General features: G+C 39.5%; 1 protein-coding gene across 3 annotated transcripts in view; it reads left to right on the top strand.

The window, feature by feature from the left end:
- The first annotated feature begins 1,749 nt into the window (after positions 1-1,749).
- ZNF280C (zinc finger protein 280C) overlaps positions 1,750-26,677 on the top strand; it is a 56,209-nt gene continuing 31,281 nt past the window's right edge. For 2 of the 3 annotated variants that reach the window (XM_045295976.1, XM_013008652.2), the window contains exons 1-9: positions 1,750-1,835; positions 8,223-8,278; positions 8,394-8,454; positions 10,064-10,210; positions 11,887-11,955; positions 12,056-12,171; positions 15,437-15,548; positions 21,748-21,894; positions 22,024-22,130. In XM_045295976.1, the coding sequence (XP_045151911.1) occupies positions 8,424-8,454; positions 10,064-10,210; positions 11,887-11,955; positions 12,056-12,171; positions 15,437-15,548; positions 21,748-21,894; positions 22,024-22,130 (729 nt within the window). In that variant the 5' untranslated portion in view covers positions 1,750-1,835; positions 8,223-8,278; positions 8,394-8,423. The remainder of the gene's footprint in view (positions 1,836-8,222; positions 8,279-8,393; positions 8,455-10,063; positions 10,211-11,886; positions 11,956-12,055; positions 12,172-15,436; positions 15,549-21,747; positions 21,895-22,023; positions 22,131-26,677) is intronic. The other variant, XM_045295975.1, reaches the window with a different exon arrangement.

Below are 26,677 nucleotides of genomic sequence, written 5' to 3'. Positions count from 1 at the left end.
CCTCTCCCCATGTCCTCTGGAACCATCAGTCCCGTTGTTTTCTCCTCCAGACAGTTCATCCACCCTATCTTAACTAGATAGATCTGCAGAGATAATAATATGCACCAAAAAAGAAGGCAATGCAAAAAAAGTGTCCAAGGAGAACACAATGATGACAATAACAAAGAAAACCAATGACCAAGAAAAGAATAAGTTAGCTTTTAAAATAAATAAATAAAAAGAAAAATCGGTAAATAGATCAAGGTCTGACTTTTGAGCTCTTGGCATGTAACTCCAGTAGAGTCTGATGGGGTGCCACTGCTCTGGCCCCTAAATTTCCATTTGAAAACAGTGATTGAATTAGAATCGTGTTCATGTATTTTCCCTTGTCATCGCCCTAAAGCAAATGGAACTCCCACCCCTCTTAACTGAGAGAAAGTTGCCTGGGGGAGAGCAGGGCAGGCAAGGCAATTCTAGGCTAGCTGGAGCTAGCAAGAGGCTTTTGTTGTGTCTAGCAAAGCACAGCAAAATTCAAGGACGCCAGTGATTTGTAAATTTCTCCGCCAGCGAGAAAGGAGGCTGAGTGCTGGCTGAAGTTTTCCATTCCCACCCCCACTCCCCAGGCAGCAAGGGTTCTATCCGCCTGTCCAGAGAAGCCCTAAGAGTCAGTCTCAGAAACCCACAGGGACAGAGGCTATGCGTCGAAACCAACTCGTTGGCAGTGAGATTTTGTTTTGCTCGAGTGATGAATAAATGCCCCGTGATTTGGTAAGGATAGACTTGCTGGGTTTGCTATTTTGATTATTGTCTTTTCCTGTGAATCTTATTTGCAGGACCAGAAGCAAAGGGCATACTGTATAGGTGGTATCTGAGCCACACAGAAGATTCATCTGTCTCTAAGAGTGGTTTTCTGATTTGCAAGAGTTTCCGGTGACATTTTGGGGAAATGAATCTGGGAATCAATATTGAGGTTAGAAGCAAGGGCAGTCAGTGTACATGAGAAAGAATAAAGGAGTTCCAGTGAGAGCAATTGACAGGCTTCAGTGACAGGACTGGATTTATGTGTATGTTAGGGAACATAAGTGACAAAAGTTTAAGTTTGAGTCATTCTTGTGAACCATGAGTGTCATAAACCTCGTGAGGAAAATTGGGAGAGGAAACTGTCTTTACCACTCTGAACAGTCTTTTTAAAAAAGGTTTGCCCAAGGAGTGTCTTGCATAAATGTTTGGGTTTTTTTGCAGGCAGTTTTTCTTGTAATGTACGTTGTATCACCATTTTAACAAGCATCCATCCACATGCCATTAAAAGCAACAAGGCGATTCGAGCAAATCTAAGTTTAAAATAACTGTGCTGAAATTGACCTATTGCGTAAATAACCTTTCTAAGACTCGGTTTGTCTTCACCTCAGTCTTTTTTAAGTGCTTTTTTTTTTTTTAATGGCGCCTCTAACCCCTACCCCCAGAATTCATGTTAGATTGCAACCAGGCACGGGACTGCGTGCTTGCAGAGAAAGTCCAGAACTGTGTGCGTGGACCCTTATCCTCGCAGCTGGTTGCCGCGCGCTGCCGCCTTCGCGAGTCTGACTGGCGGGCACATGTCCGCGCGCCCCGCCCTCCCGAGTCTGTTGAGAAAGAAACCCGGATGTGCAGAGGAGGAGGCGGTGTCTACCCATAAAGCAGCGCGCGCTTCTTTATATACGCCTGCCCCCGCCGCAGACGCTCATTCCACGTTGGGAACCACCCCCGCTGCTGGCCTTGCTGCAGCCGCTACCATCGCTGCTTCGGGTTTTCGCGCTCTTCCCTTGCCGCTGCCGCCGCCTTTCGAGACTCCTCCGGGCTAATCTCCTCTCCGCCGGGTAAGCGTCATCCCCCGCCTCGGGAAAGCAGTGACTAGCCCTCCCAACCGCGGCGCCGCTGCGAGGGCGGCGGGACCGGGGACTCCATGCTGGCGCGAATCTCCGGGAGCGCCCCAGACGCGGGGGAGGGGATGGATGGCGCGGCGGCGAGCAGGCCACCATCTTGTGCCCGCCCCAGCGGGAGGGCTGGCGTCGCGGCTATCTCCTTGGTGGTCCGCTGTGCTGTGGCGGCGGGCCTCGGCCCGCGGGTCCGTCGCCACCGCCGCATCTCCCCTCCCTGGGTTTGGTCTCTCCCGTGGACAGCCTCCTTCGGTGTTAGGGACTTTTGATGCCCGTGTTCGAGGAGACCCGCCCACCCCCAAGGCTCCAGTGGAGGAAGAGAGACCCGACCCGAGGGGGTTCCAAACTTTCGGGCCTTGAGGCCCCGGGGAGCCTTTCCTTCCGTCCCTGTTGCTTCTCACCCGGGTGACCGGTTAGTCCTCCTCACACCTCACCCTTCCCAAAGGGACTTCCCTCCTCTGTCATCCCGTTATTGTCTAGAGAAGAGCCCTGAGGAGAAACACTGGGAGCTTGGTACCCAATTGGCAGGTTTGACCTCAGGAGACTTTAGGGGGAAAAAATGACCTCATTGTGAGGTTGTAGCCTGCTCCAGAGGAGGGCGATTTCATCGGTTCAAGTTTGGATGCTTCTGAGGTGAAAGCTGAGGGATAATGTGACAGTAAAGCAGCTTCTGGAAGTACAGACGACCTTCCTCCAAGGGATTCTCTTTGTTTGCAAAGATTTGGTCATTAAAAAAGCAAACAAAAATCTCTGAAGTCAACGTCTGCTTTTTACTGTTTTCAGGTTTGGACTGTGGGTAGTCATGTCTTTTAGTGCCATTAATCAGAAAATGGAGCCCTAGAGGTAGGGTTTTTAAGCTCCGAAAGCATCCCTCAGTATTTGCGAGGGATCCTGCTTTGGGAGTTACCATGCAAACTCACTCCCTTTCCAGCAGAAACTTTACTGAGCCTGTGAAGGCCCTGGTTTGCTTTGGGTTTTGATTAAACAAACTTCGTGTACCCTCGGTGTGGGAACCCTAGTTAAATTATTGTGTCTTGCGTTTGTGTTCTTTACTGCTTTCAGTCTTTCGGACAAAGGCCTTGGGGTGTTAGAGAAAGAACTGCTTTGAAGAGGAAGCAACTTACTGGGAGAAAACTTCCCTGAGATCATGTGGCTAGGAGTGACAGAATCAATTCTAGATCCTAGGTCTTCGGACTTTGCATCCGTTGCTCATTTCACTACTGATTTTTTGTATAGAATACATCCACAAAAATAATACACAAGCATAGAAACAAATAATACACAAGCATAGAAACCAATGTATGAGAAGTTTGTATGGCTTGCCCCCTCCCCAAAGTCATTGGTATAAAAATGTGGGATAGTCCCTGGTGGAGGGTGGGGGCCTGGGAGTTAGGTGATTACAGGGACTAGGCAAGGAGATTCACCTAATAAAATGTAAGAAATACTATTCAGCTCTGTCTTGTATATATTTTTTAAGACGTCCATTTCTTTCCCACTTTTTAATTATTGAAATAATAATATATTTCCAAGCATGTTGAAAAATCAAAGCCCACTGAATGCCTACCTGTGATTTCACCAATTACTACCATCTTGCTGTATCTGTCTCATACTCTTTGCTGAACCAAATTAAATTTAAACCAAATTAAAGCTTAAATTTTGCAGATAAAATGGCACTTGGCCCCTAAATACTGCATGGCATCACCTGTTGTAAAATTAAGGACCTTCTTTTCACTCTCAAATCTAAGAAAACAGATTGAGAATATTCCTTAATATCTAGTGTGTGTGTACACACACACACAGATGAGGAAGCTTCAAAATGTTTGTGGTAAAATAGTCAGAATTTTTCCACAAACTTTTTGAAGCCACCTTGCATAAATACTTATTCAAGTTTCCCTAATTTCCTCTCAAATGTCTCTTAGTTATTTTGAATTCGTTTCCTAATTTTGAATAGTCCCCCCCCCATAATATTAAAAGCACTATCTTCTGTATTTAACTGACAGTTCCTTCCACATGGTGTTTAACATGTTTTCTGTAGTCCAGTGGTTCTCAACCTGTGGGTCATGACCACTTTGGGGATTGAATGACCCTTATCACAGGGGTCACCCGATTAATAACGGTAGCAAATTACAATTATGAAGTAGCAACAAAAATAATTTTATGGTTGGGGTCACCACAACATGAACTGTGTATCAAAGGGCCGCTGCATTAGGAAGGTTGAGAACCACTGCTCTAGTCCCTATGAACTCGTAGTTAGTTCCAACCCCCCCCCCACCCCCCCCCCAAAATTTTTTTTTAGCTATGAAGTCGATTCTGACAGCTACCTTATAGGGCAGGTAGCTGGAAAGTCTGCAGAGCGGCTGGCTGGTGGTTTTGAACTGCTGGCGTTGCAGTTAATAACTCAGTGTATAACCACTATACCACCAGGGCTCCTCAGAGCTAAAACTTCAGTATATTTAAGGTTTGATTTTATATAAATGATTTTATTGGGTGATTTTACAGCACTTAAAACAATCCATACATATCAAGCATATGTTGCCATCATCATTTTCTTTCTACTTGTTATCAGCTCCTGGGTTTGTTTTTTTGTGGCAGAAACACTCCCCTAATTCATCCTGTGTACTTCAAGTTCTATAATGTTAAACTCAACAACCCCACTACTAATGCGTTAATTCTGCTTCATAGTAACCCTGTAGGAAATTAAAACTGCTCCTTCTATCTGCTGAGACTAGATCTCTATTTGATTATAAAACCCCATCTTTCTCTCAGAGCAGCTGATCGAGTTAAACCACCAAACTTGTGGTTATCATCCCAACCTTTAACTCATGACATCACCAGGGCTCCTTTTTAAGTTAAACCCAAAACTCGCTGCTATCAAGTCAGTTCTGACTTAATGGAACCCTTATGGGACAGTACAGCTGCCCCTGTGGGACTTTGAGATTGAAATTTTATTGGAGTAGGAAGCTTCATTTTTCTCCCTCAAAGCAGCTGGTGGCTTCAAACTGCTGAACTTCAAGTTAGCCCAGTATATAACCTACTATGCCACCAGTGTTCCCCCCTATATGTTAAGAGGCACATAAAGTTGACTTTTTCTAGGACAGGGAGGGCATTCCATTTCTATTGCTAAGTATTTTTCTTTCAATTAGCAAACACTATATGGGCATTAGCACTTAACCTGAGTTTACATGTAATAACTGCCTACTAGAGATGGGCAGTTGGGAATTAGGAAGAAGGAAGGGGGCAATTTTGGAGGAGACAAATTTCCATAACTTGAATTGCTCCCCCCAGCAGCTCCGAAGCATTGGGGTGCTAGGAGAGAAGAGGTAGAAAATAGGAAAAATCAGAATAAGAGACTGCCTCCCCTGGAAGTATGCCTAGGACCAGGAAAGATGAGGCTATCTATTCCTGGAAAGAGCTAAAATTTCAGAAACCCATCAGCGACAGTTCTACCCTGTTCTTTTATAGAAGAAATGAGCTAAAAGAAAAGTTCTGATGTGGGAGGACTACAAATTTCAGCTTCCCCCATTTAATTCCTTTTCTTCAGGTTATCTAGCCCAATCTGGCCTCTTCAGCCTAGTGTCTAATTGCTCAGCTTTGTTTTTTTAGAAGCCCTGGAGGAATTGATTACACAGGGGGCTGCTAAACACAAGGTCAGCAGTTAGGATTCACCTGCCACTCCTTCGAAGAAAGCTGGGGGCTTTGTAAGGAAGATTAATTAGCCTTAGAACCTCACAGGGGCAGTTCTGTCCCTTTGGGTTGCTATGAGTCAGTCAAGTCTATGGTAGTGAGCTTGGAGTTTATGCTCCCATGAAGATTTACTGCCTCCAAACCCTGGAGAACATTTCTAGCCTGCCCTTAGGGTCACTATAGATCAGAATGGATGCCATGGCAGTTGTTAATTTTTTAGTAGAAGAGGCTAAGCGGAAAGAAAGACACCTTGTAGGCTCCTCTGCTACTTGTTTTCTTTATTCAAGAGAATAAACCCTGCCAAAATTTTGTTGTTATGACTTGGGGGTGGAAAATACCTAAATGAAACGCAAACTTTGAAGAGAGAAAGTAATCTATATATATTAAACGCTTTTAAGTAATCTTAATTTATTTTTAATCGTATTTTAAAGAGATTAAACATTTGCAGGTTTATATTGAAAACATACAAGGGGGCTTAAAAATTTTCTGGGAAAAATTAAAAGTTAATGACATTTTTTCATGGCCGGTTAGAAGCTTAGTCCTATTTTACTATCTCAAAAGTGACTTTTCTAAGAATGGAAATATTTGTGTTACACACACACACACTTCGTTTTTTACATTGCTGTTTCAAAGAAAGACTTTAAAATAACGTATTTTCTATATGGTCATTTTAAATGAAAGCACTGGTGGCGCACTGGTTAAGTGCCCTGCTTCTAACCCAAAGGTCTATCTTGCAGTTCTGTTGTCCATGAACTTCCTGCTCACAAACAGGAGAGCTTGTTAAGATGGCATGGTGTATGTTCTCTTGCACATAGGGTTGCAAACCTTCGGACTGACACAATGGCACCTAACAACAACATACCAAGGAGGGGGCTTCAACAAGTTCAGGGGGAAATTCCATTATCTTAATTTGAATGTTGAGCCAATTGCTGAAGCGCAGCATTTTTTTCTCTTCTGCCTGTTTTGGAGTCCACTCAGAGACACTCTGGAGTTGGTAGTGTAGATGTTCTAAAATTCATTCCCCCTGCATATCTTTGATGGAGATTCGTTTCAGTTCTGACAGCTGATTTAATCTCCCATAGAATTCCAGGGCCTTCCACAAAAAGACTGAAGTAATAACCTAGAGATTACTAATGTTTTGGTATGTGTGGTGATAGTTTTGGAGGGCTCCTGTAGCTGAAATTCTATAGGAATCTCTGGAATTTTGCGTTTTAAACTAGAGTTGAGTACGGTAGTGGTTCTTTAGACCAGCACTGACCAGTAGAAATGTCTGTAACTTCACTGCCCAGTACAGTAGCCCAGTAGTCACTTGTAGCTTTTGAGTGCTTGAAATATAGCTAGTGTTCCTGAGGAGCTGACTGTATTTTAATTTATCTTAATTTAAATAGCCTATGTAATGAGTGGCCACCTTCTTGCAGTAATGTAGCTTTAGACAGAAGGTAATGTGGTTCTAGTGGCAATTAAGGATTTCTGACTTTGGGGAGTATTTACTAATGGATTAATTTGAGGTCCACTCTTTGATGGTGGTCAGGGGCCTCAAAAGGCCAGTTATAGTGATAGGCTGGATACATGAAGGTGTATGGCCAGACCCCAAAACTAGGGAAATTTACTTAAACACAAAATTCACTAAGACCTCTCGTAATAGTAATTCAGACACTTATGCCAGTTCCATCTTCTGGAATTCACATAATATCTTTTTCCTTTGGACTAATTTAGTCCAAATAATTTGCAATGGGAAAAATCGGGAAAACTTATTTTTGCCAGTCTGAGGATAAAAAAGAAATGTGAAGATAGAATTCACTGTAGTGTCCTAATATTTTAAGATCCTAATGTTTAACTTTGGCCTTTTTTGTTTCATAATTAAAATTGTTTCTAAGACATATGCCTTTGTAAAATATGATTTTGTATGTGCATGAAAATCCATAATACAAATTCCTGTTTTTGATTAAGCAATTCAAATGTTTTTTGATAAGGTTTACTGTAACAGATTTTTTTTATTGGGGGCTCATACAACTCTGTCACAATCCATACATACATCCATTGTGTCAAGCACATTTGTAGATTTATTGTCATTCTCAAAACATTTTCTTTCTACTTGAGCCCTTGGTATAAACTCCTCATTTTCCCTCCTCCCTCTCTCACGAACCCTTGATAATTTATAAAAAAAATTTTTCATGTCTTACGCTGACCAATGTCTCCCTTTACCTACTTTTCTGTTCTCCCCACCACTGACAAGGATTAATTTTTTTAAAAAATGAGTCTATGATGACATATATTCAACCCAATTTTCTGTTCCTTTTCCATTCGAACTGATGAGAAACCAGAAAACTAAAGTGAAAAAATGTATTGAACGTGTTTCTTATATTAATAATTAGATTTATTTCTGAAATATGAACAGGTCACAGTTAAAGATTGCAATTCAGGTTTAGTAAGACAGGGTGAATATTCATTTTTTTAAAAGAATACCTTTAAATATGATTTGTAATTTAATAATGGGAATTTCAGGTTGTAAATACATAGTAATTCAACCTGTTGTTTACTTGTGTTCTTTCATAAATGAACAAGTTATGGAACATATCAAACTCAAATAGTGATAATTTTGTTGGCAAACAGTTAATTTAATGAACTTCATCCTAATTACAGGTACGTTTTATAGGGAGGGAAATAGACCTACTTGCTGCTTCGTCGGGAGGCACATGGTGAGTTTGCTGGAGATCAAAATTAGACTCAAGGATTTCTGAAACTCATGTTTCAAAATTTGTTGATGCTTAGTGTGGCTCATAAAACTGACTGATGTTATATGTTGGTTCTTAGGTGATAATTTAAAGTCAACCCAGCAACTTGATGGACAACAACAATTCTCTGCAACCCAGACGTAAGTATCGCCACCACAAGACAAGTCTCTGGGACTTTTGGAGAAGAGAAGAGAGACAGAAGTAGGCACATTTTATTCTTTAAAAATAAGAATTATTGAAGCCACACGCACTTAGGTTTATTGTATACTGTTCATTTTTTACTATCAGCAATGTCAAAAGGAACTCTTTCTCATCTCTAAGAATAACTACTGTTACCACTTTAGTATTTATAACTACATTGATTTTGTATTCATAGAAAAGAAAGCTTTTTGTTAAATAAGATCATGCTATCTATATATATGCTATTAGGTGCCCTCTTAAAATTTTACTCCACCCACTGAGATAGGTTGCTTCCAACTCCTTGCGATTGCGAACTGTGCCGCAATGAACATTGGAGCACAGATGTCTGGCCGTGGTTTGTTTCTTGCCTTTTCTGGATATATGCCCAGTAGGGGGATTGCTGGGTTGTATGGTAAATCGATGTCCATAGTGGCTGTACATTTCTACAGGTCCACCAGCAGTGGATGGGAGTTCCTGTCTCACCACAGCCCCTCCAACACTTGCTGCTTTCTGATTTCTTGAATTTGGCTATCTTTGAGGGTGTTAGGTGGTATCTCATAGTTGTTTTGATTTGCATTTCTCTTGTGGCTAATGATCGGGAACATTTTCTCATATGTTTATTGGCCATTTGGATTTCAGACTCTTGTGAAACTTCTGTTCAGGTCCTTTGCCCACCTCCTCAGTGGGCAGTTAGCTTTTCTCTTCTTGTGACCATGTATTGTAGATTTTAGTAATAAGGCCTTTGTCTGATGTGTCATTGCTAAAGATGTTTTCGCCATCCGTGGACTCTCTTATTACTCTCTTTGTGAATTCTTTCGATGTACACAGGTGTCTTCAGTATGTCCCACTTGTCTGTTTGTGACTCCTCTATGTTTGTATCCTTTCCTATTTCTGATAGCCTATGTATTCCCTGTGCTGAGGTTCTCAGGTTTGTCCCAATTCCCTCACTAATGGCCCTAATTGTTTGGGGGTTTATCTCAAGGTCTGTGATCCACCTTGAGTTTATTCTTGTGCATGGAGTGAGGTAGGGGTCTTGCTTCATTTTTTCTGCATGTAGATATCCATTTTTCCAACACCATTTATTAAAAATGGCATCTGCTTCCCGTTTAATATTTTTTGGGCCCTTATCAAAGATCAGTTGCCTGTATGCTGATATTTTTATTTCTGGGGGTCTTCAGCTCTTTTCCATTGGTCTGAGTATCTGTCATTATGCCAATACCACACTGTTTTGACTACCGTGGCCGTACAGTATGTGCTAAAGTCAGGTAGAGCAGAGCTTGTAAATTTTTATGGGAGTAGAAAGCATAGTGTTTCTCCCGAGGAGCTGGTTGGTGGTTTTGAACCGCTGACCTTGAGGTTAGCAGCCCAATACATAACTACTAGGCTACCAGGGCTCATCTAGCTCACGAAATATTAATTTAGATCTTAGAGCTCTGAGTTTCTTATTGTGGCTACCATGTACTGACTACAAATGGCAAGGCAATAGTAGCTACTAGGATTATTTTTGCGTATTCTTCAAAATATTTTTCTTTTGAAAATAAGGTTTACTTCCCTTCTGCCGAAAATTAGGTAATTCAAAAATGGCAGAACTCTTCATGGAATGTGAAGAAGAAGAGCTGGAGCCATGGCAGAAAAAAGCAAAAGAAACTGAGGATGAAGATGATGATGAACTAATCTTTGTTGGGGAGATCTCAAGTTCAAAGCCAGCCATTTCAAGTAAGCGTTTACTTTGAATCAGCCTCCTCCCATTGAGTTATTTCCAACTCAGAGCAACCCTATGTAGGGGTTCTGAAGCTGTAAATCTTTACAGGAATAGATAGCCTCAACTTTCCCCCGCTAGGGCCAAGTTTTATAAGGTGTTGCTACTAATCAGCTATTTTACATGCCTCAATGCCCTTACCATGCTGTTGGAAGAGGGTTGGATTACTAATTGCTAGATCAGTGAGCCAACCTTGCCAGCCTCTCTGAGGAAGAAGGTTGAAGCTCTCTGCCCCTGTGATTCACAACCTTGGAAACCTTATACAAGGTCCCTACCAGTTGGAATTGCCTCAATGGCAGTGGGGTTTTTCCTGTTTGGAATGTCCTTTTCCCCGCCACAAGGAGTTAGAGGTAATTGAGGGAAGCTGGGGGTAAGGTTGGTAAGAACTTGTTCAAATCAGGATGGAGATAGGGCTGAGGACTTGAGAAGCAGATACACAATTAAGATACTCAATGTGAGAAAAAGGGAAAGGTTAACTAAGGGTCTGGCTTACCTGGTAGCATTGAGAGCTTGCTAAGATTAGAAATCATAATTTTTAGTATCCACTAAGTAGCTTATTGATGTGTTTGTTCATTCACAGACAAGGAAGTGTTTGCAATGCTTTGCTGAAAGTAGCAGAAGGTCCTAAATAAATGAGTTTGTGGTGATACCACTGATATTTGTGAAGACTTCTGTTCAAGAAGGTGTAAAGTAGCTCACGGGATTTCAAGGGAGGAAAATGAAACATCTTTTCCCATACACTTTTGTTTTCCTAAGGCAGGTTTATTTGCAACCGCCCCCAAAAGAAAGCATCAACAGCATGTCACTGTTTGACTACTTCCCATAGCAGTTTGTAAACTGCTGGTGAAGAGATGAGTTTTACATTACTGTCATCGGAAACCACTGGGTGGGATCTGGTGCTTTTTCTCCAGTGGTCGTGCTTGTAGTTGTTAATTGCCATCCAGTCAAATTGTACTCATGGCAACTCTGTGTGCAACATCAAACTGTGTAACAGCCACAGAATTCAAGACTGGGGCCTTTCAGAAGGAGATCACTAGCCTGGTCATCAGAAGTGCCTCTGAGCGGGTATGAACTGTCAACCTTTGGGGCTTAACCATCTGTGCCACCCAAGAGCTATCTTTTCTACTAGGGAGAAAGGAAACGTTTTGAGTGATTCTGTTTTTCTTGCCATGTGTTTGTTGCTTTGTCCCTTCTGACCAGCCATTTTCGGCAGCCCTCTACTTTTCCAAATTTTTATTGAGTTCTTAGTAATCTTGAAAGTTATGAGACTTGTATGAGTGCAAGAGAGCTACCTTAAACAGATAAAGAGACACGTCCCATCCAATATTTTCAGATTTACTTCTTTTGGCATTGTTTTGAAATCCTTTTACTTTTAAGATACTCTAGTACATTCTAGGTTCAACTCAGTCTGAAGTCTCTGATAGCTTGCCTTTCAGAACTTTAAAATACTGTTGCAGATACTCCAATCAGCTCTCCCATAATGAAACTAGGCTTTCAGGATTGTGAATGAGGCATGGGAGTTGGAGAAGGCTTGAATGTTGAATCAATATAGATTGTATCTGAATGTTTTTGGAGAAAAAATTTCCTATTATGAATGTTTCATTCCAACAATAAAGTGTAAATGTTTTCGTAGATATCTTGAACAGAGGTAACTCTGGCAGCTCATCTCAAAGGTCAATAAAAAGTGAGTCACGTAATCCAGGTACAGTACTATTGTGCTCATTTCATCTTAAAGTTCACTATTTTGACATAATTGATAAGATCAAAATATATTCAATATATTGTATAATTTTTAAATTCAGGTATTCCTGAGTTATTCAGGTCTACAAGTCAACGTTTTGGAACACCAAGTCCAACACACTTGCCTAAATCAAAATCATCTTTGCAGAGTTCTTCTGCTCAGAACCTGCCTAAACCGGTAAGTGTGTCTGAAACTACACAGTTAGTGCTGAGGGATGCTTTGACTCTTATATGACCGCTGTTAGAATCTGGACTCTCATAGCAAGTCATCATTACTTAAAGGCACCATAAGGAAGGGCACTCTGAGCCTCAGAAAATGACCTCTTCTTTATGATACCTCAGCTAATACCTCCCAAGTTATAACTGCCAGAACTAATTACCACCTTTTAATAAAATAAGTTTAATAAATTAGGGAGTTAACGTATTTAGTTTCTTGTGCCCTGGTTGGTATATTGGTTAAGTGCTCAGGGGAAAGTAAGACTCACCCAGAGGCTCCCTGGCAGAAATGCTTGTCCATCCACTGCCATACAGACTGCAGACTCGAGGACATTCCAACTCTGTCGTCACTATGCATTGAAAATGGATTCAATGGCATTCAACAGTTACATCTTTAAATTATCCTGTCAGAATATGACTGAGATTATTCATTTTGAAAACAACATAACTTTTCATTGCTTTGATTTTTAAAACATGAACAGAAGTAATACTGGCAAGAGTTGCCATTTCTTGCAGTGTTAATGTGTGCAAGGCTTTGTGCTAAATGGAAAAGAAGTCTTATTTAATCCTTATGGAGTGGGCTTTGACCCATGTTGGCCCCAAGAATGACATGTTGCCTCTTCTAGTCCTATTTTTGTGATCACTGGTATGTTTGAGTCTATTGTTGTGATTATTGTATAGTGCCTTCCAACCCAGGGGATTCTTCCTCCAGCACTGTATCAGACAGTATTCTAGCAGAATCCATCTGGTGTTCATTTGCTAATTTCAGAAGGAGATCAACAAATCGTAGTCTTAGTCTAAAAATTCCTCTAAAACCTGTCCACCAAGGGTGGCCCTGCTGGTATTGGATATACTGCTGGCATAACTTCCAGCATCACACCAATACACAAACCACCATAGTATGACAGACTTGCACGCAAGGGAGTAGAGGCACTCAGCATCATCATCCCCATTTTATAATTGAAGAGAAACATCTCTATCGGTACATTTATATCTAAATACACATTTGAAAAAATAGTATTGTCTTAGAGCAATGGAGTCTCTGACCCTTAGGGTTCTGAGAATTTCTGGGGTCTGAGTTTAAAACTATTCTTGTTATTATGAATTCAACCTTCGGATACACATTTTAAAAAATAGTGTGAGATGAAATGGGTCATATGCACAAAACGTCTCTGTATCTGGAGAAATTTGGAAGACAGCTGGCTACCTGGCAAACAGGAAGAGATCTATATTTGTGCCCATTCCAAAGAAAGGTGATCCAACATAAAGCGAAAATCATTGAACTAGATAATTAATATTGTACGTGTTCAATTTTGCCAAAAATCATTTTAAAATGGTTGAAGCAGTACATTGATAGGAAAGTAGCAGAAATTCGAGTTGTGATCAGAAGATGTGAGACAAGGGATATAATTGTTGATGTCAGGTGAAAGCAAAGAATGCCAGAAAGACATTTACTTCTGTTTTACTGATTATGCAAAGGAACTTATGTGGATGATAGCAAGTTGTAGATAACATTGTAAAGATTGAGGAGACCAAAAGACTTAGTTAGGTTCGTGTAATAGCTGCACATAGACCAGGAGGCAGACTTGCAAACAGAACAAGAGGACATTGCATGGTTTAAAATTAGGAAAGGTTGTATCCTCTCACCATAAGTATTCCATCTGTATGCTGAGCAAATAATCCAAGAAACGAACTATATGAAGATGAGTATGGCAACAGGATTGGAGGAAGACTTATGGATAGCCTTTGACAGGTTAAATGACACAACCTTGCTAAAAATGAAGAGGATTTGAAGCACTAACTGAGAACTACAGCTTTCAATATGGATTACATCTCAACATAGAACCAAAATCTTTAGTGTCTTAAACTCAGCTGCCATCCAGTCAATGCTGACTCATAGTGACCCTATAGGACAGGCTAGAACTATCCCTGTGAGTTTCTGAATTGTTACTGTTGACAGGAGAAGAAAATTCCGTCTTTGTCTCTCAGAACAACTGGCTGGTGGTTTGAAACTACTGACCTTGCAGATGGCAGCCCAACTCATAATCACTGTGCCACCAGGGCTTCTCTTAATGTCTCAAAACAGCACACATTTACCATCACAAGGCTTCTGTGGGTCAGAACTCAAGGCGTGACTTAGCTGAGACCTGGTTCAGGCTCTCATGGGGCCAGCAAGGTATATCAGCAAAAAGCGCAGTTTTCATTTGAGGCTTGCCCAGGAAGCTATTTGTGGGTTGTCAGAATGTGTGCCTTGGTTTGGTTTCTTGCTGTGAGCTGAAGGCTACCCTCAATTCCTTGCCACGTGGGTCTGCCTAACTAACAAACCTTGTTGCTTCCTCAAATCCAGCAAAGTAGAGTTGTCAGCTAGGTACTTACTGATCAAAGACAGATGCCAACTCTAAAGAAAACAAAAATCCTCACTACTGAACCATTAGACAATATCATGATAAAAGCAAAGATTGCTGTTAACAAGGATTTCATTTTATTTGGATCCACAATCAAGGCTTATGGAAGCAGCGGTCAAGAAATCAAACTGCACACTGGGCAAATCTGGTGCAAAAGATCTCTTTAAAGTGTTAAAGAACAAGGATGTCGGTTGGAGGACTCAGGTGCTCCTGACCCAAGCCATGTTGTTTTAAATAGCCTCTTAGCATATGAAAGCTGAACAATGAATAAGAAAGACCAGAGAAGAACTGGTGCATTTAAGTGAGGGTGCAGGCAAAGAGTATTGAAAGTACTCTGGACTGTCAGAGAATGAACAAATCAAATCTTCAAGAAATACAGCCAGAATGCACTTTGAAGTTGAGGATAGCCAGACTGTATCATGTCCTCTGGACATGCTTGGTAAAGTTAGAGGGTCAACAAAAAAGAAGACACTCAACAAGATGGATCGACACATTAGCTCCAACAGTAGGCTGAAGTATAACCTGTTGTGAGGATGACACTGGAAGGGAACCACTGCCTGGTCCAGTGTCACCCTCATAATATGTTATACTGCAAGTCATCACCAACTCAACAGCACCTAACAGCAAAAGTGGGTCCATTCCTAATTGATTTACAGTGGGTCTATATTTTAGCTTGAGAAAATCACAGATTAATAATGGACTCATCATGGCTATCTTTATAGTACTGACGCAGCTAAATTTACCTTTATAAAAGTTTATGAAAGAAGATAATTATAAATACATTGAATAAACACACCATTTTTCCTTTGAAACATTTTATAGGATTGTTCTAATGATTCGTCACAAGCTGATTCATATCATTCTTCACTGTTACTATATGACTTGACCCAGGAGACACCACCACAGAACCAAGTGGTACAAATACCTCCAAAAGGTTTGTTTTCGCCCCTTTTCAGAAAAATCACAAAATGAAATGTCATGGCTGTGCATATGAAATTGACTTTATTTTGAAGCCCATACCTTGATGTTACATTTTTCATATGTTATAAAATGGAATGGAGCAAATAGTTTTTTAATACCTTTGCTGAGTAATTTTATTTAATATCTTACACAAGATTAGAATCTTTAATTTCTATTAAGTTGACTAACTTGTATGAGGGGCTTCAGAAAGTTTGTAGGAAAATTCCATTATTTTGTAGTTCCATTCTTTTTTAATCATTTTTTGGGGGGCTCTTACATCTCATCACAATCCATCCATCCATTGTGTCAAGCACATTTGTACATTTGTTGCCATCATTCTCAAAACATTTTCTTTCTACTTGAGCCCTTGGTATCAGCTCCTCATTTTTCCCCGCCGTCCACTCCCCCCTCCCTCACGAGCCCTTGATAATTTATAAATTATTATTATTTTGTCATGTCTTACACTGTCCGACATCTCCTTTCACCCACTTTTCTATCCAGAATTTTTTTTGAGCTCAGAACTCTAACCAGGAACCAAAATCTTAGTATAATTTTTGAGAATTAAGAAAGTTCCTTAATGGTCTAGTAAAGTTTAGTTTCAGTTTTTAGTTAAAAATTTAGAAGGTCATTACTGTTGAAAAAAGTCAAATAGTGACTGTCTTAATAGGCTTAATAAGGCGTTCTATCCAAATTATGAAGATAGGATAATTATGTATATATATTATCTATATAAAATGGCAGTCCTAAAGAAATACTGGTGTGCATATGGGAAATACTACCCTGTTTCCCCGAAACTAAGACAGTGTCTTTTATTAATTTTTGCTCCCAAAGATGCGCCAAGTCTTATTTTCAGGGGATGTCTTATTTTTCCATGATGAGGAATACGGTACACATTTATTGTTTATTGTTTTATTAAAAGAGACCTCGCACTTCCTGTCTGCTCTGGCTGCACTGTGGCCAACAGTGAGCTGCATGGCGGTGCCCGCCGCTACTGTCCAAAGTCCAGAGTTACAGTAGCTGGTGTGGGGGGGGGCGGACTTACATTCGGGGAAACGGGGTAAGTAAATGTCCACTGAAGTATTGATGAAATTTTCTAATTCAGTACATAAATTTAACTGTTAAATCATTAGAAAACAAACCAAAAAAACTCATGCAATAGAAGTGCCAAGAATGTTTTCCTGTTTTGATGATAATTGGTTTGGTGTTTAAACTACAAGCCACTTAGCTAGTTAATGAAATAGCCAAGAACCAAAAGAAACAGGGAAGTAAAATAGTTGTCTCATTTTATAAAGTACATGGATTTTATTAAAGTTGAATTGTTGCAACTTGTAGATAGCACAGACAATAGCCCCTACTCTCCTTTTCAAACAGTAAGCAGGATTATACACTTGTGAACAAAGACCAGGTCATTATGTGAAAATTGGCTTGAAGGGAAAATGGAGGTTGCCCACCTCAGATCACAAACCAGATGATGACTTAATTCATTACATGGTTGCTGAATTACATAATCACATAACTGCCAAACCATTGAGCATCGAGGCCCAGTCAAGTTGACACATTTCAGCTATCACAGTCAGTGTAACTTGCCCCTCAGCATTTGTTATTGCCAGACATACGTCATTAATGTGTAAAATAGTCAGTTTTTCATTTGTTTATTTGGTTTTTTACTAGTACCATGTGTATGAAATGTCAGATATAATGAGGAGGAGGTATGGTTATGAATTGTCTTACTTGCTGAACCTCAATTTTATCATATTATTGTGTCTCTTAAAAGAATTAGTACCAGACTAGTCGCAAGAAGTTGGAGGTTGATGAAATCACAAATGTCCAACTCTTCCCTTTGAGTATGTCCTCTCATGTTTCTGGGTTCTGTGAATCGCTAGAATACCCACACAGAAACTCATGAAAGTATAAAGAAACGTCTCCCATGGTGGTAGGTGCTGTTTAGTCCAAAATCCGAAGGTCAGACAGGGGGAAGCCAGCTGCTGAATCCAAAGGACAAGCTCCACTCCAGGCTCTTGCTGGTAATGAGATCATACTTCCTGCTTCTCTGAGGGCTCATTTTATAAACAGCAGGATGGCATTGCAGAGAATACTGTTCTCAATTACTTACAGGTAAATCCTATCAGTATCTTCCCCCACCTTCTTACCAGACCATTCAGGGAAAGGTGGTTTGGTATCAGTAATGCATTCAAATTAACATATAACCTTTCACTTTTTTAACGTTACTCAAATATGAAAATCTATTCTACACCCTTGAACTGTATCTTATTTATGCACATTTGACCTGAGGTCCCAGGCATTTTGCCCAGGCCACACCAGAAGCAGTGTTTTTCCTCTTAGCTGTAGCATATAAGGTCAGACCTTAATCTCATCCTGTTCCTGTTCATTAACTCATAATGCTTTTTGAAATGGGAATATAACAATAGATGTATGTAGTCCACAATTATAATCTATCTCGTAAATGATTATGACTGGAAGGGCCATTTTAACTGATTACAATTCAATTATTAAAATTGACCCCCCACACACAAATAATGTATTCATTCTGCAGACCTGAAATCAGCCATTTGGATATATGATTTTAATTCTCAACTCTGTATATCTTAAAATTTTTAATACTAAACACTTAATGTATCTGAAAGTTTCTTTAATGTTTCTAATGCATCGATAGGTGCACTGTACAGTAAGATTAACTTTTGACAGATTGATGTTAGATACCATACAAATCCCATTAAAGACAGACTTGTGAATGGAATGCATATGTAATTTGGGGATTGCCTATATAAGCTTTCAATGACTTAATAATAAACAGCCAATGGAATGATAATTGTGGATGATAATATGCGCTGTGTGTTCAGAAGCATTGATTTCCTCCTGAGCATGGAGTCCTGGTGGCACACAGATTAGGTGTTGAGATGCTAATAAGATTTGTGGTCCATACCCACCAGCTGCTGTTTAAGAGGAACATGAAGAAGATATTTGCTCCTGTAAAGATTAACAGTCTCAGAAACCATATGTAGGGTTGCTAGAAGTTGGAATTGACTCATTCGATTTTATTGGCCAAAAAATGAGAACTATTGAGAGTAGGGAATAGTAGATGCCAAAGGCAGCAGAGATAAAGGGTCAGAATTAAAAACTTTTAAATTTAGCCTATTTTATTGTGAATATTTCTTCATGCTTAAAACAGTGCCTAGTGAAATCATCTAGTTTTACTCTCCATTTTATTTTGTCAATTGCCTAGTTCAAAATATTGGTTGTTCAAGTAACTTAAGCGTTTTAGTAGAACATTAATGTGATGACACAAAATAATTCAGAGTACCTGCAGCATGTCATTACTGTTGTTAGATGCCATTGAATTGGTTCTGATTCATAGCAACCCTATTTTCAAGAGAATAAAATATTACCTGGTCCTGATCCATCCTCACAATTTTACCTATGTTTGAGTCTATTATAATTGCAGCTATGGTGTCAGTTCATCTCATTGAGAATCTTTGTCTTTTTCCCTGACTCTGCTTTACCATGAATGATGTCTTTCTCCAAGGGACTCATCTCTTTTGATAACATACCCAAAGTTGGTAAGACAAAGTCTTGTTATCCTCACTTCTAGGGAGTATACCAGCTGTACTTCTTCCCAGAAAGATTTGTTCATTGTTATGGTAAAGCATAATCTTGAACACCATAACTCAAATGCATCAATATGTCTTTGGCCTTCCTTGTTCATTTTCCAGCTTTGTATAAAATGGAAAGTACCTTAGTACCAGGTACACCTTAGTCTTCAAAGTGACAACTTTGCTTTAGATGCTTTAAAGATATATTTTGCAGATTCACCCAAGCAACATATCTTTTGACATTTTGACTGCTTCTTCCATGGGCGTAGATATACATAAAATTAAATCCTTGACAGATTCAATCCTTTTCTCACATTTTATGAGTCTCTAAATATGAAAGTAGTTTGCTGGGTCTTGTGAAAAGATTTCTCCTTTTCCAACATCTGTGGACCTGGCACTTCTTGGAGATACCTGTGTCATTTTTCCCTGCGTCAAGGAGATTCTTAGCACAGGGACTGTGGGTCCAAAGGACACTCTGCTCCTGGCTTTCTTGGTCCTCTCTGGTTGCTTTTCTTTCCTTTTATGTCTTGTAAATCAAAAGATGTGACTCAAGCAAGGCTATGACTTGAATATTTGAGTAAGGATTATGACTTCAGACACACCCCACACATTACATATTTTAAAAAGCCCAAACCAAACTCACTACTATCCATTCAATTCTGAATCATAGCAACCCTTTCATATTGGGTAGAACTGCCCCTGTGGGTTTCTGAGGCTGTAGACCTTTAGTGGAGCAAGAGGCCTTACCTTTCTTTGGAGGAGCAGATGGTGGTTAGCAGCCCAATACATAGCCCACTATACCATTAAAGCTCCATATATTAACATAAAGGTTAGGATTTATGGCAAATAACAAAATTGAGGAGAATCACTAAATATTGGGAATCATGGCCTAGCCAAATGGGCACGTATTTCTTGGGGGGGGGGGGCACAATTCAATCCCTGTCGATAACAGTACAAACAAGCCCTTGAGCTAATTCTGCATCATAGTTATCCACATGTGCTTCAGAGCAGAACTGTATTCTTTTTTTTTCATATGGAAAGTGCATTTAACTTTATGCACACTTTTCAGAACTGCATTCTTTAGTGTTCTCAGTGACTACACTCTTACAGAATGAGACCCTGAGTATTGCAGGTGGCTAAACAACCAGTAGGTTGACTATAATTTAAACCCGCCCAGAGACACCTCAGAACAAAGGCCTGGTGATCCACCTCCATAATAGAGCATCAGAAACCTGTTGGGATCTTAGGGAGATTCCCAGGCCTTTCTTTAGTGGCACTACGGGGTGGACTCAAAACCATTGACACCCCCCAGGTTTAGTATTATCTAGTAGCCATAATAACTCCCATATGTGCCAAGTGCTGTGTTGGGTATTTGAAGTACATTATCTTATTTGAGCCTTAAAAGTGTCCTTTAGAGGAAAATATCACTCTTATTTACAAATCACGAAATCAAGACTCAGAGAAGTTTAATAGGCCAAAAAGATACACAGCTATTGAGTAACAGAGTCTTGATTTGAATTGACCTCTGGCTTGGAGGTCTGGAATATTTCTAGAATGTCTATTTGCTAGATTTCCCCATTAGTGTGTAGTTGAGAACATCAAAATGAGATGTGCCCTTTAGAATCTTTATTATAAATTATTTTCAGAAAGGACTTTTTACCTTCTCTGGTTAAATAGCTTCAGTAGCCCCATTTCTCTTGCTAATGCTTAGTTAAGTCATCCGGGAGCCTTTGATGTGACAATTTTCAAACTTGGAGTGATTTTTAGCAATGAAATATCTTATGCAAAGTTTAATGTAAAAGTCTAATAAATATAAAAGGAGAGCTATACTCTCTGGATTGCCCCATTATATGCTCTAAGTTGAGCCCATTAGGCTCTGGGGAGCATGGCTTGAAAGTCATTTTGCTAACTACTTGCCTTTCTATATGACAGTGTGAGGTGCCGTTCAAGACAAGTCCTACTTTTTACATAGGGAACCAACACATGATTTCATCTAAAACCATGAGAAGATTATTTGCCAATTTATTAGGTGGAAAAAGTGTTGACTTCTAAGTTTTTCACTAGAAATATTAAATTGTTATATAAAAAGCCTATTACAGGGTCTCTAATTTTTAGAATAAATAAAAATTGCTTTGTTTTCCTTTGTGAACTCAAGCCTCTCTAGATGATTTGCTTATATGAATTTAGTTCAGTGTGTTTTCTGTGCTTTAACTGTGGGAGGGGGTGACACTTCGGATTTCAGGTTCTGGTGTTTATTATAGCTGTTCATATATTTTTTTATTTGAAACATTTATAATTTCTTGCATAAAAAGTATTTAGTGAATGGCTTAAAAATATGTAGTTGGTAATAACTGTACAATTCATTTCTTTCCACCCCTTTACTGTATAATTTTTTATCATTCTTTATTGTTTATGTGATAGGAGAATTCAATGCTATTCCATTTCATTTCACTCCAAGGAATTTTTACTGTAATTTTAATTTGGGACCATTTTAATAGCAGTTGTGCGCAATATTCTGTAATAAAGCATTTACAAGTTTTCTTTCACTTTAAATTACTGTAGATGCAGATCAGAGTTTGTCTTCATTAAAACGTCCTTCTAGTTCTGAAGTAAACAGTGTTAATTTAAAAAAGCCAAAGACCAGCACAAGTGTGTCTCACACACGTACCTCATCTTCGGCGACATCCTCCCAGGCTGAACTGTCACAAGGTAAATATGAAATCCAGCCTATGAAAGAGAAATAAATCTGTATGTACATTTGAGGAATCATGGTGGTCAATTCTGCAAATATTCTTAACAGTTCTTTTAGGTTTTAAAGATATATTTAATTGGTTTTAGGTTCAAATACCTCAGCAAGTCCCAATGAAACTGGAACATCTCAAAGAACTTGTCCAACATGTAATGCTAAATTCAATCTTTTGGATCCTTTTAAATATCACATGAAGGTAAGACTTTTAAAAAACTTATTTTTAAAACTGTTCATCAGATACTGATAGACAGTGAGTACTGGCTTGTATAGATGTGTAGATCAGAAATTTTTGCCTGTAGATATTTCTATAGAAGTAAAAACGTGTATATTCACATCTGTAAAGGATTTGGAACGTCTTCCTAATTGTTACATTATCAACTATCAAATTTTATAGATTAAGATCATATACGCTACATCATGCCCTTCTTATAGCTTCCTATATTTATTATGTGTTTAATTTTACTAGATGCTTAAGCTTTTCTTTGAAATCCCCATTATTTAGTCCCCAGGGTAACGTGCATCACATCTTTGACTTTTTATAATTAAAATGTTAAAAGTTTTACTTTTTACCATATAGAAACGTGTATAAGCCGAATTTCAGCACATTTTTTATGCAGTTTTTGTGGTAAAATTAGGTGCCTCGGCTGATACTCAGGTCGGTTTATACTCAAGTATATATGGTAATCTAGTTGTGTGGTTTTGAAATTCATTCTCTCTCTACACCGGTTGAAGAAGCTCTAGAATTTAGATTGTAGATACTTGTCAGAATACTGGTGAGGTATGTGGCTTAAGCAATACTCAAAATATGTTAGTAGATATTTGAAGGTCCTCTTGTGCTGTTACAAAAGTTGTCTGTATTGTTACATGCCCAGCATAAATGGCAGGAAGGTAGGCAGGAGCCATAAAGACAGGGTAGCTTATAAGAGCAAAGGATGAGATGAGTGCAAACCAAAGAACTTGGAAGTGTCATTGCTCACTGTTTAAAGATAGGCACATTTTGATTAAAATGCAAGATTTTGTGTAACCACCCCCCAAATAAAAGGATATGTAGGGAGTGTCCTAAAAATCCCCAAATGTCATCTCTATTTTCTTGAACCACACTGTACTTGATCTATCACTACTACCTCCCAGAGGAGCTTCTCAAAACTCGACTTTGTGATTTGGTTTCAGGGAAGAAGTATTCTTTCTAAAACACTTTTAGTTTGCCTGTCTATATAATGTTATCATTAGATACTTAGTGTTTTGTTAACTTTCTGAATAGATAACTTGCTTCAAAAATAAAAAGTCTTAAGGAGGTACACAGTGAAACTTTTCACTCTTCTGCCTGCCTAGTTTCTGGAATTAAAAAAAATACATTGTTTCCCATCTGATTTGTACACAAACCATAGCATACTATATGTACAGTGAACCCTCGTTTATCGCGGTTAATTGGTTCTAGACCCTACCGTGATAAATGAAATTCCGCGAAGTAGGATTCCTTATTTGTAAATCAAATATTTTCGTAGTTAGAGCATACAGGACATGAAAAAACACCCTTTAGTCACCCTTACACTCGTATTACCCAATTTATTAAACGAAAAAGGGAAAATACAGTAAAACATTTTGGACGCTACAATTACCATTTATTATTTATTATTTATGGCATCAAGCGTGTACAGTATGAGCCAATCAGTGGCAGTAATGACAGAGCATGCGTTGTTACGCAAAAACCACGATAGAGTGAAGCCGCGGATGTCAAAGCACGAAGTGGTGAGGGTTCACTGTATACATATGAGGAAGAGGCAACCATCTTATAAAATGTGGCTTTTAAAATTTTCTTGTAGCATTGTTTGTGTATAAGCTGATAGGGAGAATTTCTGGCTTGTATAACAATTTATTGATCAGGACCAAGTGTCAGAGCTGTAAAATATTATGGCGTTAATCCCTGGAAGATTCTTTAAGATTGACATTTTTCTCATTATCTTAACAGCAAATTTCATTTATTTTATTTTATTGGGGGCTCATACAACTCTTAACAGAACTCATACATACATTCGTTGTATCGAGCACATTTGTACATTTGTTGCCATCATTATTTTAAAAATATTTTCTTTCTACTTGAGCCCTTGGTATCAGCAAATCATTTTCCCCCTCCCTCTTCCCTACTTCCCTCATGAACCCTTGATAATTTATAAATTATTGTTTTTTTCATGTCTTACACTGACCAATGTTTCCCTTCACCCACTTTTCTGATGGCCGTCCCCCTGGGAGGGGGTTATATGTAGATCATTGTGATCGGTTCCCCCTTTCTCCCCCAACCTTCCCCTTCACCTCCTGGTATCACTAATCTCAATGTTGGTCCTGAGAAGTTTATCTGTCCCAGATTCCCTGTGTTTCCAGCTCTTACCTGGAAACATATGCATGCTCTTGTTTAATTGGATTTGTAAAGTAGAACTGGTGTCATGATAGTGGGTGGGGGGAAGCATTAAAGAACTAGAGGAAAGTTGTATGTTTCATTGGTGCTGTACTGCACCCTGACTGGCTGTCTCTTCCTTGTGATCCTTCTGTAAGGGGATGGTCTTCAGATGGGCTTTGGGTCTCCACTCTGCACTCCCTCATTCACAATGATAAGTTTTTTTGTTTTGGTCTTTGATGCCTGATTCCTCATCCCATCAACATGACACTTCATGATCACATAGGCTGTTGTGCTGCTTCCATGTGGAATTTGTTGCTTCTCTGCTAGATGGCCACTTGTTTATCTTAAAGCCTTTGAGACCCCAGATGCTATATCTTTTGACAGCTGAGCACCATCAGCTTTCTTCAGCACATTTGCTTAGGCACCCATTTTGTCTTCAGCGATCCTGTTGAGGTGAGCATCATGGAATGCCAGGTTATTAGAACAAAGTGTTCTTGCATTGAGGGAGTACTTGAGGAGAGACCCAATGTCTGTCTGCTACCTTAATACTTAACATATACATATATGTACATAGATATATTTCCTTATCATTAGATATAAATATATTTATGTACATGCCTGTATTTAGACGTCTATAAATTCCCTTTGCCTCCTACTTCTTTCTTCTATTTCCTTTTCGTCATTCAGGTTTCATTAATGCTTTTCAGTTTCATTGCCCTTGAATAAGCCCCACCAGGCATCCTCACTACGGAGTTTAGATCACTTATTGTTCCCTTGTCCCTGGGTTTGTTAACACCCACTTCCTTTCCCCTGCCTCCCCCTCTCTTTTGCCTTCCCCCACCCAAACATTGGTCCCGTTGTTTTCTTCGGATTGTTTATCCTGCCTATCTTATCTAGATAGACATGCAGAGGCAATAATAAGCAAACAACTGCAACAACAAAAAAAGAAAAAACCTAGAAATGGTTTCAGGTATGTTTGTTGACCTTTAGGAGTGTTTTCCAGTTGAGTCTGATGGGGTGCCACGCTCTGGCCCCAAAGTCTATTTTTGGTATTCCCTGGGGACTTAATTGCTTTGCTCCCCTTGCTGTTCTGTTGCATACCCTTGACATTTGGCTCTGGTGTAGTGGGGTCAGATTGGGCACAATTCCCACACTGTGCCTCCTGTGTTATCCCTCAAAGTGCTATGGGTCAGTGAGGTATGCCGTGTCTCGTGGTGGGGCCAGCCCTATGGTCCTCTGTGCATTGGTTGCTCTGAACAGGAATATTGTCCTCGGGGCTTGGAGGGCCAGGATGTGCTCCACTCTCTCTCCTTCCCTGTTCGTTTGCTCCTGTGTGCTCTGATCAGACATGTCCCTCTCCTTGAACTGTAGCTTCAGTGCTGTCCTCTGAAGTGAATTCTGGGGGGAGGAGGAGTGTCCACTTAGCTGGCATTGGGGCTGACCCCGCAGACCTCTCTATTGCTTCTCTGTTTCACTCTGGTATGTTGCATTCTCATCTTGGTACACCCAGTTTAACAGAAAATTTCAATCTCTGGTGGTAAAGCCCAGTTTCTCACAAATACTATGTGTTTTTTTATCATTCACAAAAATGCCTGGATTATTTTCTTGAATTTTACCTGGCATTTTGGTTCCTTATTTTGTTTAGAGTATGAATTTGATTACCAATCAGATTTAATTTATAATTAGGTGGTTTAAATTTCTATATTTTCACGTATGTTTTGTCTATTCAGTCTCATGGTTGGAGAAAGGTGATTCTAAGTCTACTAGTATTTTCTCTGATGTTTTCCAATCTGTCTTATGGCTGTTGCTATTATTTGGGATGTTTATTATAGTTCCAACACTTAGAAGACTTCATAAAGAACACACTCTTTAGTGTTTTTGTAGAGTGTGTCTATTTTTTTCACTTCATGTTTAGTACATTTTAGCCTGGATTCTACTTTGATAGCAGGCTCACAACCCTTGCTTATTTTAAAGCTTTTTATGGTGATGTAGGTGAAAGTTTATAGGACAAATTGGTATTCCACTCAATAATTTAGACACATTGTTTTGTGCCATTGATTGCAATCCTACTTCTTCCCTGTGTTTACCCTTCCCTTCCTCCGTCCTTCCCACCCATTCCTGCCTTCTGAGTTGCGTCCCTGCACAAATGCTATCCTTTGGATCTGATGTGATTGGTTATTCTAAGGAGTATGTACTTCCCTGGTATTATTGTTCAATTTGTAGGCCTATCTATTTTTTTTTCTTTTTTAACATTTTATTAGGGGCTCATTCAACTGTTATCCCAATCCATACACACATCAATTGTGTAAAGCGCATTTGTACATCGTTTCTCAAAACATTTTCTCTCC

Source organism: Echinops telfairi, unplaced genomic scaffold (assembly GCF_000313985.2).
Source record: "Echinops telfairi isolate 266 unplaced genomic scaffold, ASM31398v2 ScPeMD7_6681;HRSCAF=7622, whole genome shotgun sequence".
NCBI classification, from domain to species: Eukaryota; Metazoa; Chordata; class Mammalia; order Afrosoricida; family Tenrecidae; genus Echinops; species Echinops telfairi.
This window is presented reverse-complemented; position numbering and strand designations above follow the sequence as displayed.